This window comes from Ursus maritimus, unplaced genomic scaffold (assembly GCF_017311325.1).
Source record: "Ursus maritimus isolate PB19 unplaced genomic scaffold, ASM1731132v1 scaffold_33, whole genome shotgun sequence".
In the NCBI taxonomy this organism is placed as follows: domain Eukaryota; kingdom Metazoa; phylum Chordata; class Mammalia; order Carnivora; family Ursidae; genus Ursus; species Ursus maritimus.
Genome location: NW_024425897.1, coordinates 14,904,947 through 14,927,453, shown reverse-complemented (window position 1 = coordinate 14,927,453; position 22,507 = coordinate 14,904,947). Strand labels below are relative to the sequence as shown.

Genomic DNA, 22,507 nt, shown 5'->3' with positions numbered 1-22,507 from the left:
CCAAACCTCACGTCGGACTCGCTGTTCCCCCACCACCCCCTCCAGGGTGGGTGCTAGAATGAGATTAGGGATGTTCAGCAGTTCAGGTGCTGACTGGCTGTGTGACCTGGGGCAGGTCACACGGCCTCTCTTAGCTTGACTTCCTCCCCTGAGAAAACGGGTTGGACTAGCACTAGATCGGCCTAGGACTCCTTTCGTGCTGGGAGCCACAGAGCCTTTACAGCATGGATGGGACATGGCCACGAAAAGGAAGTCAGGAGGCCAGAAAGGAAGAAATGACAGCCCCTCAACTCACTCAAGTAGGAAACTTCCAAACTCCAAAAACCAAGATTAAAAATCCCAAATATCACAGTGATCTCATCCATGACTGAGGTCAGAGACAACCACTTTAGGGAAGAGTAAAATGTCATTTGATTAAACTCCAATAATTTCTAGATGAGCACACTTTGATTTCTGAACTTGCATTCAGTTTTCCCAATACCTGATTCTCCACCAGTGTTTACGAACAGTTTGAATGAATTAATGAGCATCCAAGTCCATGGACCACTCACATCTCCATCCAGCTTCTGAAGAATTCCTCCTTAGCACCTCTCTTGATCAGCAAATTAGTGGAGGAACAAGCCAGAGCCTTTTGACCCAGAAGGCCAATGAGAATTGTCTTTAGGAGAAAATAAGTTACGAGCACATGTGCATTTCTTCTAAAGCCCGAATCATCCCTCCTGTTGTAATAACATCTGCAGGGCCTTCCTGAGAGCCATCACTGCAGTAAGTCAGACCCTTGGAGAAGATTCTGAAAGCTGGAGCAGCCAGAGCTCCCAGTCTGTGGGGCCTGCCCTGTCTCTGGTCAGCTCCCACTCCTAGTCTTTTTTGTTTTCAGTACAACTAAAGGGCCTTTGCCTGGATGAGGACATCAGCCCTCACTGCTACCTTTTCTACCGCCCCTGGAGTGAATTCACCCATCTCATCTGGAAAATTGTAGGACTGTGAGTCAACTTTTTCCTTTTTGTGGTCCTCTGAAAGACAGCCTGAGTTGCTTATAGTAGTAAAGTCATTTTCCAAGTTCTTTCCTCTACCTCCAACAAGCCTTCCAGGGTAAACAGAGTTCCATTAATCATTGATAGACTCAAGGGAAAGCCAAGCGATCAACACTGTACTGTATTTCCACTAGCCCCACCCTCCCCAGCTTTGGAAAGTAAAGCAGTATTTGATTAGGCAAGTGATAAAACATTTTTCTCATACAAACACTGTGCCTAGTGCCACAGTCTCCAAGCTGTAGACATCGTAAGCGCTATTTAAACTGCCCAGAGAGAAGTCTGACCGAACAGGCCAAGGTTACGGTTGGACCTGATATGAGTCTTGTGGGGGCTGGGGCTGCCCTGTACACTCTAGGACAAACTAGATGCCAATCGTGATCATCAAAAATGTCTGCAGACCTTGTCAGATGTCCTTAGGGGGAGGGAGCAAAGTCCAGTGATTGAGCACCACCGGAATAGGCCTGTTCAGCTGTTACTATGAGCGGAAGCTTAGCTGCTCCCACCGCTGCAGGCCTAGTCTTAATGCTTTAGACTTCAAACCGCATGGATATTTGCTAAAGCAAATCAGATTCAAGAGGCCCAGTTCTGAAGAAAAACTTCAGTCCCATTAAGCAAATTATCTTTTTTTGGCCTAAGGCTCCAAATCCTGAAGTTCCATGGTTATGAAATTTGCTGTGCACTCGGTGTCTTTATTCTCATGAAAATTAAATTGTAACCACAGAACACGTGGCTTCTGATTCTGTGTTTAAGAATCAGAAGTGGTGGGGACCTGGGTGGCTCAGTGGGTAGTTTGCTTCTCCCTCTGCCCCTGGCCCTCTCTCGTGCGTGCTCTCTCTCAAAATCTTAAAAGAAAAAAAAGGAGTGGGCATCATGGAAGATTGGGCCTCATTTTATGGTGTGGCTCAGTAATTTGTTGGTTGTTTCTTTGAGGTCGATCCTTAGGGTCCAGAGAACCTTTCTGGAACATTCCTTTTCGAACCAAACTGTTTATGCTTTTGAAGTACTCCTTGGCTGCCGAGAATTCTCATTAACTGAAATGGTTGGTTGGTATTTGACAGACTTTCCCCAGTATTGTAAGGAAAGAAAGGTTCCAACATTTTTACTTGTTTATCTTCTGAATTACTTCCCTTCTTATAGTTATGACCTTTGGCAGGTTTTTATCTCCAACAGTGATGTAGAACAGAATTGCAACTACGGTTCCTGTAACGAGCCATGTCAGATATGACCCTGCAAGTGAGATCACGACTGTGGTCAGATTACTTCATTGGAAAATGAAAAAGAGTAAAAGCAACAGGAACCATGAAAGAAATCACCATTTGCCAAAACTGATGTTTGTCCGGATCAAGCAGAGTTTATACTAACAAACTAAAAAATCATGGGAAAAAATCTACCTCACAGACTCTAAAAATCCATCTAGTTAAAAACAGAAGTATTTACATTTTAAATTACCTTGATCGGAACTCCTCCAAGGAAATCTACATCATTAAATTCCCCATGGCCTTAGAATGGATGAGATTTTGAGGTGACCTGCTTTCTTGGTTAGCTGCATCACAGGGAACAAGGTAATCCATCCTCAAGTAAGCCTTTCAAAATGGCCTGTTTGCGTGAGGAGCTCTCCAGGTCTGCAGTCCTAGAAAGTGACCTAACTGCCAGTTCACGGTTCCCTGGAAATAATGACCAGACTTCAACAAGGTCTCACTCTTGGAAGAGAATGCTGCCAGGCTTCTGGACGCCGGGAGAGCAGTGTGCTCAGACCTCTGTGTTGTTCTGGGACCCCAGAGAAAAAGGAAGCAAGGTCCATGTCTTGATAACAAGCCTATGCTGACGCGGGCACAATACTTAGGATTTTTATGGTCTCAAGAAAAGAAGAGGTCGTTGCACAAAAGCAAACGTTTTAGATCATTGCTTTATTTCACTATTGTTTAACAACAAAAGTTCATTCCTCTCCAGGTGGATCTTGAATTGTTCCTTGTATTCTTTTCCTCATCCTGAATAAAAAAGATAATGAAGAAAAAGCCTGTACTTTTGGAGACCTAGAATCTTACTTATGCTAATAAGCTTTTGACTGCAATTTCGTGGTCCGATATTTCCTGCTGGCATCTTGGTGGTCCCACGGAGCTCCCCACCCTCCCGTGAAGATGGCTGTCCACAACTACCACCGTTGAAACCAAAAGTAAGTGTTGAAAAATGCACCTTTTACAATAAAAAAGTAGAAACCAATTCAATTTCCTTTTTTTTTTTTTTTTTTACGAATATAAAGTTTCTTGTAAATATGTACAGTCCTTTGAGCTAGTTCTATAGCAGGAAGCATTTCACAGATGAGACACACGATACACACGTTCCGGGCTCAAGAAGCCCATTTCTCATGGAGATCCTAAATGAAATGCCAAGACTGAAAGACCAGTTTTCAGTGACCTTTCCAAATACTTGTGGACCAAGAGACAAAAACTTCAGCAAACACTCAGTCTGATCTGCCCTGGGGAAGGGAGGGGATGCGGTATGACCCCAAAGACTCCAAGCAACACAAAACAACAGCATGACACCTTCCAAGGGCGTAACAACATGGAGGGGAGGGACACAGGCGTTCCAAACAAGAAAGCACTTAGGTTAGGAGACGAGCAGGAAGGAGCTGGGATCTGGGCCAGGTTGCAATCTGGAAAGTGATCTGAACTGTGGACAACGTGGGTTGAAATATGGTTATGTTCCCCTGTGGTGGTGGAAACAGGTCTACCTTTCAGCCTACCTAGGATGTGCCTTGGTCGTTCGAGGCGTGCCTAAGAGTCACGGAGAATCTGAAGCAGGAGATGCCTTCTGGGAGATTAAAGGCAGAAATAAGGCCGCTAGTTAGCTTGCCAACTGCAAAGCCTCTAGGTTGGTTCTTTACCAGTTGCCAGGAATTTCGCACTCTGGTAGTGGGCAGAGGGAAACCGTGGGAGCCGCGCTGCACCTAAGAGAGGACCTCCCAACCCCGGCAGGGGCGGAGGAGGGGCCGCAGCTCTCTCGAACTTCCTGGTCTTCGTCTAGCCCCAGGGAAAGGCTCACGTGGGAAGTCACAGTTTCGTGGGGTAGAACCCTGCTGGGTTTTGTGTGAACACAGAGTCCTCCACGAGGGAGTCAGCAGGGAAGCGGGAAAGTGTGAGGTGGCGGTTTGCTGAAATCCTTCTCTGGTCGTAAGGCTTGAGCGTTTGGTTTTTTGTTTGTTCAGTGCTACAGACTGCAGCTTCTTGTGGCCAGTGAGTTGGCAAGTGGTCAGAGGGTCTTGATGCAGCGGGAGCTATGGTATGGTACTAGTACATCGGCAGAGCAACCCAAGGGGGGCAGCCAGGTCGGGGGGCAGCACATGCAGTGAACCGCCATGCAGAACTCCCGGACGGGTCTCTTCCCATCCCAGGCTGGGGAACAACGCACTGTCGTGGACAGGAGGTGGGCACCCCCAGTCCCCTCCCGGACCCAGAGACTCAGTAATGCTGGGCTCCGAGCAAGTCTATTGCATGCTTTCCTGGCCAAAGCTACGTGGAAAGCAGGCTGGGGAGATGACGCTGAGGGGCAGGGAAGGAGAACTCCTCGAAGTCCCTTGGCCCCAAGTCACTGCCTCCGAGCTGAGGCCCGATGACCTCCGTACATTCTCAGCTGGTGGGAGGGGAAGTCGTCAAGGCCATAAAAGGCAATGAAAACAGTAAACATTTGGCTAGGATGTCACCCTGGGTAAAACAGGGCCATCTGCGAGGATGGACTGGGACAAGAATGAACCTACATGAGTGCAGGAGGTTAGCCAACTGGCGGGGACTCTTCCACAATACGTTTCCGGAGCAAAGACCTGATGGTGTGATCTAGCTAAAAATGACTACAACAGGAAATACATTGCTATTCAAATCTATTAAGAATTCTGTTGTCTTTAAAAAAAAAGAAAAGAAAAGAAAAGGAAATCCAACCAACCCTAGGATCTTAAAGTAGCTATTAAATAGGATTCTAACCACGTTGTAGTTAGCGCAGGTTGGTTTCCTTTGCTGAACCAGTACAGGCTAGAGCTAGGTATAAAAGTTTATGAATGCTCTGAAAGAGTAACAAAGTGCACAGAGGATGACCGCAGGAAGGCGCTGGCAGCTCCTAAGAGCCTCGGCCCCTGCAACCCCTGGATGCAGGGTGTCCACACGGAGGTGGGTCTGGGCCCAGCTGTGCCTTGGGGTGGCTGAGCAGATGGGTGCTGGGGGCCCCTTCAGCAGAGTTCCTTAGAGTGTTTGGTGTTTTCCTGCAGATTAAGATGAGGAGTTGGTTTTCCTGGCTGAGATTTACACTGAAGACTGGTCCCAGACCTAGGAGCAAGACAAGGAGGAGTTTTAGCTGAGGGGGCCAGGAGTCCCTGGGCTCGCCCCCACATAATCGCAGCAGGAAGCGTGCCACACTTGGTCTCCCGGCAGCCGTTAACACCCAGTGCTGCCCAGGCTGGCACGAGCGAGCATAGCCAAGCCGCTGACCTCGGGGTCCATCAGGGAATGAAACTCATGGAAAACTCTCCAAAGCTGTGGATGGATCTCTGTTACACATACACACACACTGGCCCCCGTTCTATCAGTAAATCAGAGGGGATAAGAAGAATTGACTGGCTTTTCCTCCTCTCTTTATTGGCAGGGGTCCCAACAGTGACCTGCTCGTGGCATCAGGAGAATGTGACCTAGAAACCAGCCCTGGGACAGCAAGGTGGCTGTGCTGTGCAGAAGAGGCCCCTGGAACTGGCTAGGCTGCCAAGGGGCACCAAGCACTCTGACCAGACCCTTCCCCTGCTCAGGGGGCCCCCTAGTCTTCAACATCTCCCACCATCTCTTCATTCGCTAACTTAAAAAATTACATCAATAATACATGCATACAATTTAAAGATTTCAAAAGGCTCAAAGTTCTAGAAGGCAACCACTGTTCCCAGTTTCTGTGTAGCCCTCCAAAAAAATTCTTGATGTACGCGTGTATCTGTACATGTGCTTGAAAAAATTAGGCAGAAACGTTTTGTGTAGTATGCTACCATTTGTTTAAAGAAGGGAGGCTACGCATACATATTTGCTTGTATGCACAGAATCTCTCTAGAAACTGCTGACACTGGTTGCCTCTGGGGAAGGGAATGATCTAGGGTAGCTATGACATTTTGAGGTACACATGTGCACATCATCCATTTGCTTAGAAATGCCTCTTCTTACATATGTTTTCTTCCTGAACTTGCTATATGTCCTGAGAAACCTGAATTATAATAAACCCCCCCCTTTTTTCCCCAACAGTGGCCCTGAAGGGCCCTCAGCGCTGCAGGTCACTCGTCTGGCCTCAGGATGGTGCCTTACCTTGTTGACCTGGGACAGTGGGGTCCTCACAGCTCCCACAGGCAGCCGGCCCCGGCTGCTGTCTTCGAACAGCCTCCCAGGGGAGCGTTCCCTCCGCGTGCTGAGCATCCGGCCTGGGGACTTCTCCCGTTCCAGGGGGCGGCCGGGAGACTTGTCCCTGCGCAGCTCTGTCCGCCCCTCTCGGTAGCGGTGGGGTGTGCTTGGCTCTCGCGGGTGGCTGGGGCCTTCCGGGGGTGCCGGGCTAGAGGCCACACGCTTGGTGATGTGCTCGTTGTACGTTGGCGGGCCTCGCTTGTTGGGGCTGCAGGTGACAGGAAAGGAAGGTGCGAAGCCGAGAAGCCATAACCCCAAAGGAGCATCGTCCTCCTCTGAGCAACCCCCCATGCCCCAATCTTTAGTAGAAAAGATGCCACCTGGAGTTCTTCGGGCGTTTTGTTTTCTTTTGGTAGTGAGGACAAGGAATGAAAGATGACAACAAAAGAAAACCAAGCTTCCTGGTCTGAGTGCAGGATTCTCCTGAGCGCCTACTGTGTGCCAGTCCCTATGCTAAGTTCTTTATGTGCTCTGACTCTAAATCATCAGAAGAGCTCCACAAGCTAGGAGAAAGCATGACCCTCACCGTTCAGACAAGACCGTGGAGACAGGCTGGGGGCCTGGCCTAGGGAGCTGCAGAGCTGGGACTCTGACCCAGGTCAGTTTGACGTCCTAATCCTATATCCTGTATCCTACTGACCTAGTATTTTGCAGAGCCTAGAAGGCGCAGAAGGAAGTCTTCATTTAGGGACTGAAGCTGCTACAAGGCCCTTGATACAAGGGAACAATTTGGAGAAAGTCTGTACTCATCACTGTCAGCTGCCACCATATCTGTCCCCCGATCCTCGGCCTGATGCTTGGTCGCCTCTCCTTCCAGGCGGCTTTCCAAGCCTCTTTGGCACCCACTGCTGATGTGAGAGGTGTAGGGATCAGGCCTGACAGGTTAGAAAACTGAGGAGGCCAAATAAAAACAGCATAGTTGGCTCAAAACATGTCCCTGGCCCCAAAGGTTGATAGTAATAACCAAACAACTGAAAACACTGGGGCCTTTTTATGGCCTATCCAACCTTCCACCCAGCTCCGGCCTGGATATTTCAAATGAGGATTTCAGCAGATACAGCCCTAACCATCTCTCTGAAGAAGTGAGATCCAGAAACAGAACTGAGAGTCAATTCCTTCCCACTCCAATGAGCAGAAAAAGTACTCAATCCTCATCATCTCAGCACAATTAGAGCTAGGAAAAGGGAATCTACTTAAAATGGGCACATTTTATAGAGAATATTACTTGGAGAACATATTTTGATTGGGGCTTTATCTCAGAAAATAAAAGTAGAAATCAGGAAAGTAAATTTATCCTCGTTATTTTTAAAATCTAAATTACAATTGGAATTACATGCTTCTTCTAAGAATGAACCAAGTATGAATCACATACTGATTTATCTTGCTCTAATTTTCGCAACAAAATTGCATGCTAATAAGCTCAATGACATACTTTCTGTCAATGCTGGACTTCAGTAAAGTCAAAGTAATTTCTTCAAAAATATTTGAGAGTGTCACTGATTTTCCCAGAGGCCTATCTTAATCCTTGATACTTAAATCCTGCTCTTTGAAAGGGACCGAATTTGTTGTTGTTGTTGTTGTTTCCTTCAGTTACTGGTCTAACTGCCAGAATCACTTTTGTCTATGCCCATAATTTAAAAACAAATGAAAAGCAGGCTCTAGAGCAAGCCGGAGGGCCAAATTCAGACAGATGACCTGTTTCTATAAATAAAGTTTTATTGGAACACAGCCATGCCCATCTGGTTATGCACTGTCTATAGCTGCTTTCACACAACAATAGTTGAATAATTGAGACAGACTATATGGCCCACAAAGCCAAAAATATTTCCTATCTGGACATTAACAGAAAAAGTTTGCCGATTCTTGAAACAAAGGTGAGTAGAGGTGATTTGAGAAGTGATCAGTTCATTGTGAAGATTTTCATGTGATTCTCTGGTTTCCCTGTGCAACTCTAACTGTGAAGATTCCAGACAACATGGCTAGAAAGTCTCTGTGCTACATGCCCAGTGGAAAAATTTAAGATAAGTCAGATTTCAACATCTTGAAATAAAGGTTTATATTTCCTCTCTGGTCATGTGGCTTTAAGATATGGAAGACAAAAATAAATTCCAAGGAGGAGAATTACATGAAGCCTATTTGTAATGGAAGGGAAATTATAAAATGTGTCCACAGGGGCCCATCCTAAAGCAAATGAGAAGGTACTCAATGCCCGGGGGAAGAAGGATGGCTCCAGGAAGACCATTTGGAATGTCAGCTTAGATAAATCGGATGAAAGAAAATACCCATCATTCTAGGCCGAGTGGGCAATCTGCCATCTCTGTATCCATTAATGACCAATGATCTCCCATGCCAAATTTATGGCCGGGGTGGGGGGAGGTTGGGGAGTGTTTGCAAAGAGTTGCATTTCCTGCCCTGCTAAACAGACCAGGTCAGTGAGGCCTTGCAGTGAATCATACTCAGCCAAGCTGGCCTTCTACATTCTGACCTTCCAAAGCAGTTCTGCATAAAAAGACCATTTTATAAGCCAAGAGACAAGCAAAGACTAACTGCTGATTTTCCGGACATGCCTGGCCACAGCAGGAAAGCAACAGCATTGTCTCAGCTTCTCCTTCACATGAACTGGAGCCCCTTGTAAGCCAAGAATAAGCAACTTCTTACAGAGACACTATATAGTCTCAAAAGGAAGGTGCCTGCCATCTAATTAGTAAGGCAGTGGAGAAAAAAAATCTAATTACAGTATTTTGATTTGTTCTTGGCATGACTTGGAAACTACTTAAAGAAAATCAGGACATTTTCAGGAGAACGATAGTCCTTTGAGCAGTTACTCTTGAGGCAGGGTCAAGCCAAAAGAGTTAGGAACTGCTGGTTATTCACCACTTCTGGGTTTCTAGCCAGTGCCTGGGATTAAACTTACTGGCCAAACATTTAGACTAACCTCTTGCATGTCAACAGAAGAAAGACATTCATTAGGACATAGTCTCAAAATATTAGATTTATGACGTTCTTTTCCAAGACCAAAGCACTTTTTAAATATTAGAGGTAGTTCCTCCACCAAACTGAGAGTTCCTTGAGGATAAAAACATGTCTTCATCAGTGTATCCCCAGCCCCAGATATTGTGTCTAGGACACAGTAGGTGAGCCACATAACTCTTCACAGAGTAGACAGAGTAGTCCAGAAAACGTAAATCCTAGGTCAGTTAAGTATTCCCCTGGGTTAAATAATCTCAGGACTTCTTTGGAGACCAAGAACTTCAAGTTACACATCTGAAGCCTACCCATCAACCTGGATCTGGCTCATAGACCTCTGTGTCAAGACAAGGTCAGTCGCACTTCCCACGCTCTGCTGGTACGATTACAAATGGATATATAGCCTTCAGAGAGGAATACTCAGCAACATCTATCAAAATTACAAATGGACATCTGATGTCACCCATCAATTTTCTTTTTCTAGGAATTTCTCCTACAGATAGATTCCTAAGCCTGCAAAATGACATAAGCACAATGTCACTTAATTTTTTACAGCAACAGTCTGTGAACCACCGAGACATCAACTGATAAAGGAATAGTTAAATAAATTAAGGTCACGTGAAGGCATAAATGCTATGTAGGCATAAAAAATAAAAGCAATGAAGAAATACTTCTGATACTGACGTGGAGCAACCTCCAAGATACATTAAGGTACAGAAGAATGTGCACAGGGTGCTATCACCTGTATCTAAAAGGGGAAGAGCGTTTCCAGAATGGGACGGTAATGACTGCTGAAAACCTGTTCCTCCATTAAAGCAACAAGAACACTGGTATCAATGGTCTAAACCAACTTTCCAGAACTCTGGAAATTAACCAAAGACTTGCAACAACTCAAAGACCAAAAGCATTTATGTAAGAAAAAGAGCTGGATCTCAGAAAAACAAGCTTTGTGTCATGTTAACGTTGACTTATTCCCACCCTTTTCTCCCCAGATCTGCAGTAGTTTCAAAACCAACAGCCCTGTAACCACAGTAGCCACTGGAGGGAGATCAGGACTGAAGCTCCCCCAAAAAGCCCCAGCCCCAATCCACAGCCCCATCTGACCTGTTTGGCTACCAGTCTCAGGGCTTTTTATCTGACCTGATGGGTCATGAAAAAAGGTTTGCTCATGAAAAAAGCCCTATTCCCAGATGTTTATCAGAAACAGTCAGCAGCAAGTGTTTAACCTGGCAAATATGCCCGAGGCAGTGATACCAGTTGGGGAAGAGGCTGGCCAAAACACTCAAAAGGCAATCTGGGAATAAGATGTTATAAGGCGTTTTGAAACGGTCCCATATATGTGTAGGAATCTAGACGGCCACACACACAGGCAAGGCACTGCAAATGCCCAGGAAAAATCTGAGAAGGCCTCAGTCTCTCAACTCTGGCTGACTTTGAGCATTGAAGGTGTGGCCAACACACACACACACACACACACACACACACACACACACACCTCCTCGCAAACGGTGGGAGACTTCCTGGTTCAATGCACAGAAGGGAAATCTCTGCCCAACCATATTAGCTGATGACTAACTTAACCAAGCAAAAACCTGATTGGCCACACATAACAGAGAATACAGACTTGAAAGATTAGTCCAGGAGAGTCCCTCAATAAACTGCAGCAACAAACACAGGGAGGGGTGGGGATCTGATTTCCAGAATTGCCACAGAAATGTTCAGTCTCCCAACAAAAAATTGGAAGACATGCAAAGAAAAGAGGAAAGGCTGGCCCATACCGAAGGCCTTATTTCTTCTGGGAAATCTTCCCTGGCCCCCATGTCTAGGCTGGGAACCCTCCACTGGGCTCCCAAGGTGTCTTAAACTAGCCCAGTCAGAGCCCCATCCTTCTAAGGTTGCTCTAATTGCCTGATTGCTCACGTCTCTCTCCCACTGGGCTCTATCAGGGAGGGATAGCGTCTGGTTGATGTGGCGCTATACCTCCCATGGCAAGCCCAACTAGCATGGCAGAGTATCTGCTGAAGCAATGAGTGCATAATTCATGACCCAGTCTAGTGCCACTGAAAATACCCAACAGAGAAAGACCAGACATTCCCTTCCACCTTTTCCAAGGGGGCATGTGAAAATTCTCCTGATACTTGAAAAGGACTGAGTCACTTTCACGCTCTATCTCAAAGAAAGGAGTGGCTTGAGCTTGAAGATTGGGAAACCTTTGACCAGTTTAGCAAAATTTCCTTCTACCTTACAGAAAAGCACTCTGCCTCCTGTAATGAAGAAGAGGAGAAGTGTGGTACCTGCGGGAGGTGGAGGGGCCCCGGTGGTGGTCAGTGCCAGACTCCTTCACGAGGTTTCCTTTGCAGCAAATGACCCTTAATTTATCCTGGTATGAGGATGCCAGGTAAATCGCTCCTGAGGAAATTGCAGGGCCCAAGTAGCGTGGGTTCGGGATTTCCAAATACGCTCGGGCAGGAGTCCTATGGAGTTCCAGAGAAGAGTTCGCATTCAGGTTACCTCCATTGCTAGGTGGGATGGGAAGAAACAGACACTTGGCCCCGACCCCCAACCCCAACGGCTGAGCTTTTCAAAGCCTGAAAGGGCAATGCTTACCCCAGAGAGGAGCGTGCCTGGATCTCAATGACTTCGAGTGAGTTGAAGTGGGTCACAAACAGATAGGGTTCTCTGTAGGCTGCATGGCCACCACAGAAGAAGAGTGTGGAGCAAGGAAGGGTTAAAAGAGGAAATCATAACCAGGCTGCAATGCAACCTTGGACCCAGCAATCCCACCGAAAATAACTCATCCTACACATACATCCATGTGCCAACATAATGAGGCATGTTCAAGCTTACTCACTGCCGTGTTGTCAGAGCAGAAGATGGGAACCAAATCAAGAGTACGTTATAGGGGGTCAGTTAAATAAATTATGGTACATCTGTGGGATTCTGCACAGCTGTAAAAATGCATGACCCTCTCCATGTACTGATGCATAAAAAACCCGGAGGTGTGTTTTACTAGTGTGTAAAGCAAGATTCGGAATAATGCGTAAAGTGTGGCATCACACGGATTAAAAAAAAAAAAAAAAGTGTGTTGTGGGGGGGGGGGATAAGAGTATATTTTCTTATGCATCTGTATTTGCACAAAGCACTGGAAGGATAAGAAAGAGAAGTTCCACACCCCCCCCACCCTGGGGGAGTAGGGATGGAGAATTGGGGAGACAGGTTATATGAGTGAGACTTTCCATTGTATACCTTTTTAAACTGTTTAATTTTGTACATTTTCACAAAAAAATTAAAGACTGGGTTCAAAGATAATTAAATATTCCTAATCTTAATACTATATGTCTGTATCACGGTTATCAATGAAACTCTAGGATATGATGGGAGCTTTTTCTGTCTTAAAAGGAAAAGGAGATTATCACCATTATCCCTTGTGGTAAACTAGGACTTCAGTTTTGGACTATTCGTCATGCCTCCCGGTACTCAGGCCCTGGTGGAGCCTCCTTGCCTTGAACCTAGGCTGACCCCGTGGCTGCATTAACCAGTAAGATGTGGTGGAAGCAAGAAGGCCTGCCAGCTTCCACTTCTGCTCTCTTGGAAGAAGCCATGTGGAGAGGCACTGAGGCCTCCAGCCACCTGCCCCAGCTGACTTCCCACCAATTATACCAACTGGCCGCCACTTTGTGAGGCCATCTTGGACTTTCTAGTTATCCCAGTGCCCCCACTGGTACCACATCAAGCAGAACTGTGCAGTCAAGCCTCAGCATCTTAGGCAAGAAGTTGCTGTTGTCTTGTCCATAACAAGTTTTGGAACTCGTTATGCAGCAAAAGAGAAACCAAATAGTCTTAGCAGGTATTTTAGCCATAACAGTGTTTCAGAACGTTCACACCGACATGAGTGTACATATTTGTACATATGTGTGTGTTTATGCTTTGACCCAGCAGCTTCACTTTTAGGGCTTATGAGCAACAGATACTACTTGACAAGTGTGCAAAGGTTAGTGCAAGATGTTCATCACAGCAATGTTTACACTTACGGAAAGAATGAGCATGACCTACGTGCTCTGCCGAATTAGAACTGGTTAAATGGACAGGTGTTCAGCTATGCCATGGTACTCTGCAGCCTTTGAAATGATTTCAATAAATTCACGGAGAATGCTCTCCTTTCTTCATGAGACCCTAACAAATGTTTCACAAGGCCGGTGGATCTGGCTTATGCAGTCCTTCATCAAGCATCAGAATCTCTGCCCTGAACACTATTCAGGGGACTACAACCTATGGCACTTGGTGTCTAATGTAATCCACGGGCATAGCACTTAAGCCAAAAAGGATTCCACCTGCAATTCTTTCCTAGGACTCCAGCTGCTGGCAGAATACAGCCCTCCATACCTTGCATCACTTACCAAAGGCCAAAGGTAAGCGACTCCACTTGAGATCGTCTGTGCGGCTACGTCTTCCGTAAGAATCCACGAACACCCCAAATTCTGCAAGGAGTTGGAGCCCGGGGGCATCAACACAGTCAGAGGCAGCAGTATCAATGACCCCATACACTTTGCCAGAAGAATAGGGATGGAGCCCAGGGGATCACCAGGCAGATTTAACTGGATCATTAAAACCTGAGGACGTTTGCTGAGTCACATCTCTCAGAGATGTGTTAAAGGAAAGTGGGAGAAACAGGAAGGAAGGAGGAAGAGACAGGAGACATGGAAGAAGGGAAAGGGAAGAAACAGAGACCGAGACACAGGGAGGAAGAGACAGGAGGACCCAGAGATTTGATGGCGGGGAGAGGAAGGAGGAATACAAAAGATTGAAGAGAAACGTCAAAAGAAAACCCAAGAAAGAAGGAAAGGAAAAGAGAGAAAGGAGAGGGAGAAAAAGCAGCAACGGGCAGAGAAGGAAAGAAGTGGCTGCTCTCAGGAAAGAGTATGAGACAGCCGGACTGGGAGAGAGCCGTGGTGGGGGTCTGGGACTCCTGGTGCCTGCAAGCACTCAGGGCAGTGGCCGACAGGGACCCCCGACTCACCGTGGAAGCAGAGCAGGTACTCCTCCCGCTGCCCTGCGCCGTTCACCTGCACGATCGAGACAGGAAAACTGTTGGAAGAGGAGGCAAACACAGCAGGTGCCAAGGAATGGTCATTCTTATCCAGGAATTCTGTAAAGGCAAGTGAGAAGTGGGGCGTTAGGAAGGAGCTAGAGTTGGCGGCAAGGCCAGAGCAGAGTGTGGGCTGGGGGGCAGGACGGCGGGGAGGAGTTGGGCCCTACCCTCAAGCGTGTACTGCTTCATGTCAATTTCGTAGAATTTATTGGTTCCAATGAGGATACTGTAATTGGTGAAGTGGATGCAGCTGCAGGGCTCTGAGGTCTCTATCTCCTGAGACAGAGGGTAGAAGAAAACGATGTGCGTTAACACAGGGCAGCCCCATTTCCCCTGCTATTCCGTTCCCCCCTCAGGCATCTAACAGAGCCTTGGAGACGGAGATAGTCACCTCTGGACTTGTTCACGTTCTCAGCCACACAAAACACACACACTCAATCCTTTCATGTCCCCCATGAAGACTAATAATCCCTTTGCTACCTCTGGGTTCTTTGCAACCCCAGACTAAAAAAATAATATCAAATGTTAGCCAAAAAAAGAGGCAGAAACACCATTTCAATGAAAAGGTTGCATTCAAAGACAAATCTTTAAAAATACAAATTCTTATCTGAGGAAAAAGACTGGAAGACACAGGGCTGGTTAGAGGGAGTGGTTTTAGCTTCCTTCTTTTTGTGAGCTGAGTTTCTAACACGAACCTATATTACCTATATAATTATCTCATCATCATTGTTTCATCTCCATTAGCAATTGGCTTTCTAATTACTTCCATTTCTTTTCAGGCCAATCCTAATATTTTCAAAAACCTAGGTATGCTTATTCAAAATGGTGGCCAAGAATTATAAAGAAGCAATGATTTCTGAGACTTTTCCTAAAGCTAACAGTTCAGAATCTAATCCGCACTATCACCACTATTTCCTGAGCACCTGGTGAGTCTGAGGAAACTTTTAGACAGCATGACACAGTGAAAGCAGGGCAAAATCAAACTGCAGTTTTGGTCTCAACTTTGTAACAGGATCTCAGCCGGCCTCAATGGTCTTACCTGAAAATCGGGGATTACCACCCTTGCATTTCAGGACTGTGGTGAAAAGTGTTTGTAAAATACCTCGGTCGCTGGTACCAGTAGGTGACCAAGAAAATAAACGAAGAGCCCACCCAGGATGAAACTGTCTCCCTAACACATAGTGACCCTTATCTGTTCACCCCTCATTTCATTTGAGACTCATGGTGAAGGCACCGAAATCAGTTAGCCTTACAACAGGTGGAGCTTTCTTAGTCTAGGGACAACGGCCGGCCTCTGGAAGCGGGGCAAATGATCGAATGTGCACCTTGTCCACACTGCAGTCACCATCACCACCGCTCTGCTCTAAGGAGAGTCAGCTCCCTAATTACACACAGGAACACAGCTAGCACTGGCTTTTCCAGAAGTTATTAATAGAAACGTCTAGGATCTGACAAAGATTCTGATAAGTGTCTCCAGGGACTGCTAGCTTCTCAGAGAGATCTTCTTTTTTAATGCTAATTTAAAAGTGTCTCTTCCATCAGCCTGCTTCCTTTCTCCCTTAACAAAGGGCTGAATCACTGGGCTGGCTGGAGAGGCAGCTCACAAACAGGAGAAAGAAAGTGAGAGGGAAAACTGTAGCCACTCAAGGCTCTGGAGCTTCCTCCAGGCAGGTAGGTTGTGTCTGTCTGTCTCTCTCTCTCTCTGTCTTTCTGGAGGTCACCCAGGCTGAAGGGACCTGGCACACACTGTTCCCTGAGGCAGCACCCTTTCCACACTGGGTGGTGGGGATAGCAGGACGGGCGAGGCTCGGGACTTACTTTCCGAATGCAGTACTTGCTGAGGTTTTCGTTGTAGCGGAGAATGACAACTTTGCTGGGCATGGCTGCACAGATGCAGAGCCCGTTCTCAATCTGAAAAGCAATCAGGGAAACAGAAAGAAAGCAAAAGAGGGTCACTGGTGCGTATACCGGCGCCATAGCAAAACTAGGAACTAACACCAGTTCAGAGCAGAGTTTCTCCACCTCAGTGACACTGACCCACTGACACAGACCAGATGATTGTCTGGGTTGAGAGGCTGTTCCGTGCATTGCAGGATGTTTAGCAGCAAGCCTGGGCTCTACCCTCTAGATGCCAGTGGCACAACCACCAGCTGACACTGCCCAGTGTCCGCCAGGGGACAGAAGTGCCCCTGGATGAGAACCACTGATTTAACAAAGACCTGGAAGAGGCCCCTGGAAATCACCCGACACCACACACATCGGGGGTGTGCACCTTCTGCTAGAGACAGGGGCTTCTGACAATCTTACCCTGAACGGGGAGGAAGGCAGTAGAAGTCACCTGAAGAATTTAGGGACTGTGGTTCAAAGAGAAAAGTTCTTAGCTAAGATCTGTGTATGTAGATTTCTCTTTTTCTAGAACAGCTAAATCACTCTTACTTCACCTCCCAATACCAGGTCTTTGTCATTTCACCAAGGGCGAAAAGAAGCTTCTCAAATCAGTGCTGACATGAAGGTCAGCAGTTGGCACGGTGGGTGGAATGAGATGGGATGGGAGAGGGAAGGAATACACAGGAAAATGGAAACTGTTAGTAATGTTCTAGTTCTTGGGGTGGGTAGTGAGTTTGGGGATGTTTATATTATTAGATGTTACAATTGTATAATGTACCTATTTTTTAGGAGTTCCAACATTATAAAATGCCCATTTCTCATCATTCACAGAAGAAATCATAAGACATTTTAAAATATGTAGAATGATAAAAAAAAAAAAAACAGGATGTGACTAAAATTGTAGTTAGAAGGAAAATGTATAGCCTTAAAATGCTTATCTTAGAAAAAAAAGACCTGAAAATTAATTAGCCAAACAAGAGATCAGAAAGAGAACAATGGAAGGAAGCCAGAGAAAACTGAAGGAAGGAAAAACAAAGATTAAGGAAAAAGCAAAAATTAATGATAAATAAGATAATGCTGTCATAGCAAGAATCAGTAAAGCTGTTCCTTTATAAAGATTAGTAAAATCAGATAATGCTGATGAAATTAAGACGAATAAGAGATCCAGCACAAGTAATATTAGGGATAAAAAAATGCAACAGCTATAAGAGAATATACAACAAAGAACAAAAAGCAGAAAGAAGGAGAGAAAAAGAAAAAGAAATGTTCTCTTTAAAAAAAGAATTGATAAAACTGAAAAGGGATAGCATTCCTTGCCAGGTCCCCATCTGGAAATCCTGGGTCCACCCAGCAATGTCTTTCATCAGCCCCTCAAGATTCACCTCTGAGAAACCTTCGCAAATCCACAACTTTCTAGGGCAGCCATCCTTTATATTCTGTCCTCTTTTTATTGTTGCCACAGTTAATCCCAGTCCTTGTATAAGTGACTAAGAAAAGAATCCCACCGGCCCCATGGCCAGAGGACAGTGGCCAAGGCCAAGGCCAAAGTCAAGCCCCCCTCAGGAGGTTCCTGTGGCCCACCACACCCCTCCCCCATTGGTCCCCCGTCCCTCACACAGACCCCCTGAGGGCTCGGTTAAGTACACAGAATGAGATAGGTAAACGCTGACTTGAGAGTGATAAATGCCAAATACCCAGTGAGCAGTCCTCTGGGAAGGGAGAGGTGGTTTTCAGCTGAACTCTGGTAGCCTCAGGGAGTCTGTAAATGCTTGATTCAGATTTCATTAAAGTTATGTATGTTCACAGGTATGCACCCACAAATACTCTTAATTTTAAAAGTTTCCTTAAAGAAGCAGGCAAGCAAATGTACTTATATGCCAAAATCAATAGCTATTAGCTACCAAAACATTAACTTGAGTTATCAGGAACTGACTTTATATTATATAAATGTCATAAATCAGAATTTGCAAATTTTTAGTAAAACATTTTTTCATCTAGTTCGGTCGTGGGGTTCCATGTTAGATTAAAAAAAAAAAAAATGTCTAGGGGCGCCTGGGTAGCTCGGTCAATTGAGCATCCAACTCTCGATCTCAGCTCAGGTCTTGGTCTTGGGCCGTGAGTTCAAGCCCCATGCTGGGTTCCACTCTGGGTGTGGAACCTACTTTAAAAAAAGTGAAAATAAAAAAGACTCCATCACACACACACACACACACACACACACACGCTCACGCACACACACACAATTTTTTTTGGAACTATGGATCATCCTTTTCGTCTTGTTAATTTTATCCTCATTTTTCTCTCTGATGTTTCCTTTCGACTCAAAGCCTATGCACATTTCATGGCTACCCAAATTGTTTCATGTGCCTAAAGGAAGCAACAGAAATTTAACCCAGGGAGAGGACATACAGTTTCCAAGGTCAAATCAATAAGCCCTGTTGAAAGGAGGCCAGAGCTGATTTCAAGAACTGAGGCCCTGAGACGAGCTTACCTTGCCAGCAGCGAACAAGTGGCAGCCCTTCACGGCTTCGAAAATGTTGGGGGAGATGTCGGGCTGGGCGGGAAGGTGAGCCTGTGCGAGGGACTGCTTCACTTTCTTCACGTCAACAAGGCACAGAGCCCGCTCTTCTCCTGAGGGGACAGGAAGAGCCTCGAGGTCAGTGTGAGGCAGGGAAGCCAAGATGCGGGAAGGCCGTTCCACTTCTCACAAGTAGCCACACAGGGACACACAGACGAACAGTTTTCCACAGAGTCCTGTGTACGGGGCTCGGGTCCAAGTTTTAGAACTACAGTGAAAAACATCTGGTCTCTTGGTCAAGATTCTGGCATGAAAAAAAAAATCTGCAGACGTAAAATCAGAGAGCATGAAGCGGACTTTTAAACATGCTCCCACCAAAGCCAAGGGGAGGATGGGTTAGGAACACTGAGGGGACATTTTATAGAACAATGGGCTTGGACCATTCCGATATGTCAATGTCGTGGAGGACAAAAATCCATTCCCGATTACAGGAGGCTAATGGGCACTACTAAATGCAATGCATGACCTGGGACGGGATCACAAATCAGGGGGGAAAATGCAGGAAAGGACATTATTGGAGCCGCAGGTGAAATCTGACCCCGGGCAGTGTATCAGACAGCTGCATCATACGGCAAGGGTTAAATTTCCTGAATTCCAAACCTGGGCCACGGGAAACTATCCCGTGTGATACTCCAGTGGTGCTTCCATGCCCTGCCATGTTTGTCTGAACCCACGCAACGGACACCACGAGTGAACCCTAATGGAAATTGTGGACCCGGGGGACGATGTGTCACTGCGGGTTCATCAGTTATGGCCAATGAGCCACTCTGGTGGGGATGGTGACGGTGGGGGCAGGGGGCATCCGGGAACTCACTGTACTTTCTTCTCAAATTCCCTGTGAGCCTAAAGCCACTCTAAAGAATAAAGTCAAGAAGGGAGGAAGGAAGGTGGGGATGGAGGGGAACGAAGGAAAGGAAGAACAGGAAGGGAGGCAAGCAAGCAGAAAGAAACAAAAGAGGCAAAGAGAGGAAGAGATGAGAGACCAAGAATGGCCAGCTCCTGACCATATTCTTTCAGCCCCCAGATCCATCCAGCCACACCTGAAACAAGACCTGGCTGTAGGTGTTTTTGAACACTGAGCCAACAAATCACTGTTTTCCCTCCAAAAAAAAAATACAGACCACCAACAAAGAGAGAAAAATTTTTTTGCCACTGTTGTATAAGAGAACACTCTCGTTCTTAGCTGATACGCTAAAGACTTTGGGGTCACAGCTACAGGGGACTCTCAGATGGTTCAAAAGTTAGGGTGCGTGCATGTGTGTTTGTAGAGGAAGAGAGTAAAAATATGGCAAAATGTTAACAGTGGGGAACACTCCGAGGGTCTCCGAGGGGTCACAGAGAAATAAGAGGCTGCGCGTTAACAGCAGGCAAGCTCTCAGAAGGCCACGGCTCACGGTGGTGTTGACGTCACTATGACGTCGGCATCAAAGGGTCTGTTGTTACTGAGACTTTGGGGCTCACTACTCTTCACTTGGCATAACGGTGAAGTGGTATAACTTGGGGGTGTTGGGCTATGCTGCACCGGCGACCACGGGAACGAATCTGAGCCGAGAGCGCCATCAGCTCGGGCACCGATGGGGACCCAGAGGAAAGAGCCGCGTCGGCTCCCATCTGCCACCAGGAGGACCTGCCTTTGTGTTTCAGACATGATACTTGGCTCTCAAATAGTTTCCCTCGACAGTGAAAAGAAAGCGCCACGTCCTTGGCCTACCACCTGCTATCATGAGGAGCTTCTCCAGGTCCTTGATGATATAAATTTGGAAGACCGCTCCAATTCCTGGGACGTGGGTGAGGGAATTTTTCAAGACATTCAGTGCGTAGAGCCCTTCCTCAGTGCCCACCAACACCACCTGCAAGAACAGAAGTCCACAGGCGAGCGTAAGCATAACCACGTCCCCACGACAACCCCGAAGAGTAGTAAGAGCAAGAGCCCTTTCTCTCGTGACTGCGGGGGCCTCCGGCCAGTACCCAAAGAACGGCGCTACCTGGTCGCTGAAGGGCAGCGTGCAGTTCATGTCCAGGCGGTCATCACCTTCCAGTTTCAGCAGGGAGTTTCCAAGCAACTTCTTTACATATTGGAACCGAAAAGAAAAGAGAAAAAAGAAAAAAGGAAAAAAAAAAAAAAAAGACACAGTTAGCTTAAACCGTCCATAACCAAACCATCCAGACAGACAAAAGCAAAAACAGAGAGAAGTTTGGTGCCAGGAAGAAAGTAAGGTTACTCCTGAAAACGCCAGAAACACACATTTGCTGTTGGCTTGCCCCATATTTTGTTCTGAGCTCAAAAGGCAAAACAGGAATGTTACTGGTATCTCCAGAGTTACACCTCAGCTTGGACACAGAAATAAATGAGTGAAGTAGACACCGAGAGATTTTCTGCGGTAGGACATAAACGGACACTGAAGACATGTCACCTGCAGAGGGTTAATAAGCCACACGGAAGGCTCCTTCCCCTCCAGGCTGCAGCCCAAGTACAAAGCACAGTGTCAGCAGCGAAGCAGCAAAAGCTTCTGAATCTCTTTACCTGAACCCACGCAGGCAGAAGCTCGTAGGGAATACGGTCACAGCCCTATTGTACACATATTAACGTGGATTTCAATAAAAGGCTCACACAGGGAACAGAACAAGTCATCAAAACAGGTCCACTCAGTGAGCCAAGCTCCTCTCAGGAGGCTCATGGTTAAGAAGTTTACTACTGCAAACACCGAACGTGTTTACTAGGAGCCCAGTGTTTGGTCTTTGGTGAAGAAAACACCAGTGAGCAAGGAGCCCTGTTTATATCCTGGAACTTTCCAGGAGGAGTGATGCCAGTCAAGGCACACCTACAGTTCTGCCATCATAAGGAGAAGTAGGATCCCGAACCTGCCTACAGAAGAGCAGATCATGTGGAAGCTACGGAGAAGGTTATGAAAAGCCCTCCCTGAGTTGGCATGGTTTTGGACGACTTTTGTGCTGCTTCATGGCCAAGTGTTTGCAACTCAAGTCTTCAAATAAACTCATCAGAGTAAACGAGGGAGAGGATCTCCTTATGAGTACGTTTGCCACCATGACCAAGATCCGTTGTGCAACCAAGAGCTGGCTAACGGCACTGACACCCCCATTCTAAAGGGCTGCAGAGGGAGGGCGTGTGACACCAGACAGGCCAGCGCAGAGCCCATGTCTTGGTCACACAAGAGTCCCGGTCATGAAAGTCTCGGACCATCACCCCTCAGGGAGGCAGCAACAGGGCTCCCAGCACCCAGGTAGTTCCCACGTCAGCCCACCTTACAAAGACAAGCTCCAGCACCCATCTTCATACTCACAGCATCAGCTTCTGCTTTTTCCCTAGAAACTCTCCCACCTGCAACAACAGACTCTAAGGCGGTGACCCAGCGCTGTTTGTCAGGGAAGCTAGGAGCCAGCAAATAGAGCGTTCTCCCGGGCCAGCACGTGGTGTGCGGGTGAGACTCCATCTTCAGGATGTAGGGGACATCTAGGGAATTGGACAGAGAGCAGGGGTTGGGTATGGCTTTCCCTCACTCCCAACCGGGGGGGG

General features: G+C 46.7%; 1 protein-coding gene across 1 annotated transcript in view; it reads right to left on the bottom strand.

Moving 5' to 3' along the window:
* Window positions 1-2,931: 2,931 nt before the first annotated feature.
* The window catches only part of CIT (citron rho-interacting serine/threonine kinase), a 158,205-nt gene continuing 138,629 nt past the window's right edge, over window positions 2,932-22,507 (bottom strand). Inside the window, exons 36-47 of the mRNA XM_008707682.2 lie at window positions 22,275-22,444; window positions 20,958-21,038; window positions 20,687-20,822; window positions 18,886-19,025; window positions 16,326-16,418; window positions 14,675-14,783; window positions 14,436-14,564; window positions 13,816-13,896; window positions 12,026-12,104; window positions 11,713-11,892; window positions 6,359-6,659; window positions 2,932-5,347 (exon numbers count right to left, since the gene is read on the bottom strand). Of these exons, the coding sequence (XP_008705904.2) occupies window positions 5,324-5,347; window positions 6,359-6,659; window positions 11,713-11,892; window positions 12,026-12,104; window positions 13,816-13,896; window positions 14,436-14,564; window positions 14,675-14,783; window positions 16,326-16,418; window positions 18,886-19,025; window positions 20,687-20,822; window positions 20,958-21,038; window positions 22,275-22,444 (1,523 nt within the window). The 3' untranslated portion in view covers window positions 2,932-5,323. The remainder of the gene's footprint in view (window positions 5,348-6,358; window positions 6,660-11,712; window positions 11,893-12,025; window positions 12,105-13,815; window positions 13,897-14,435; window positions 14,565-14,674; window positions 14,784-16,325; window positions 16,419-18,885; window positions 19,026-20,686; window positions 20,823-20,957; window positions 21,039-22,274; window positions 22,445-22,507) is intronic.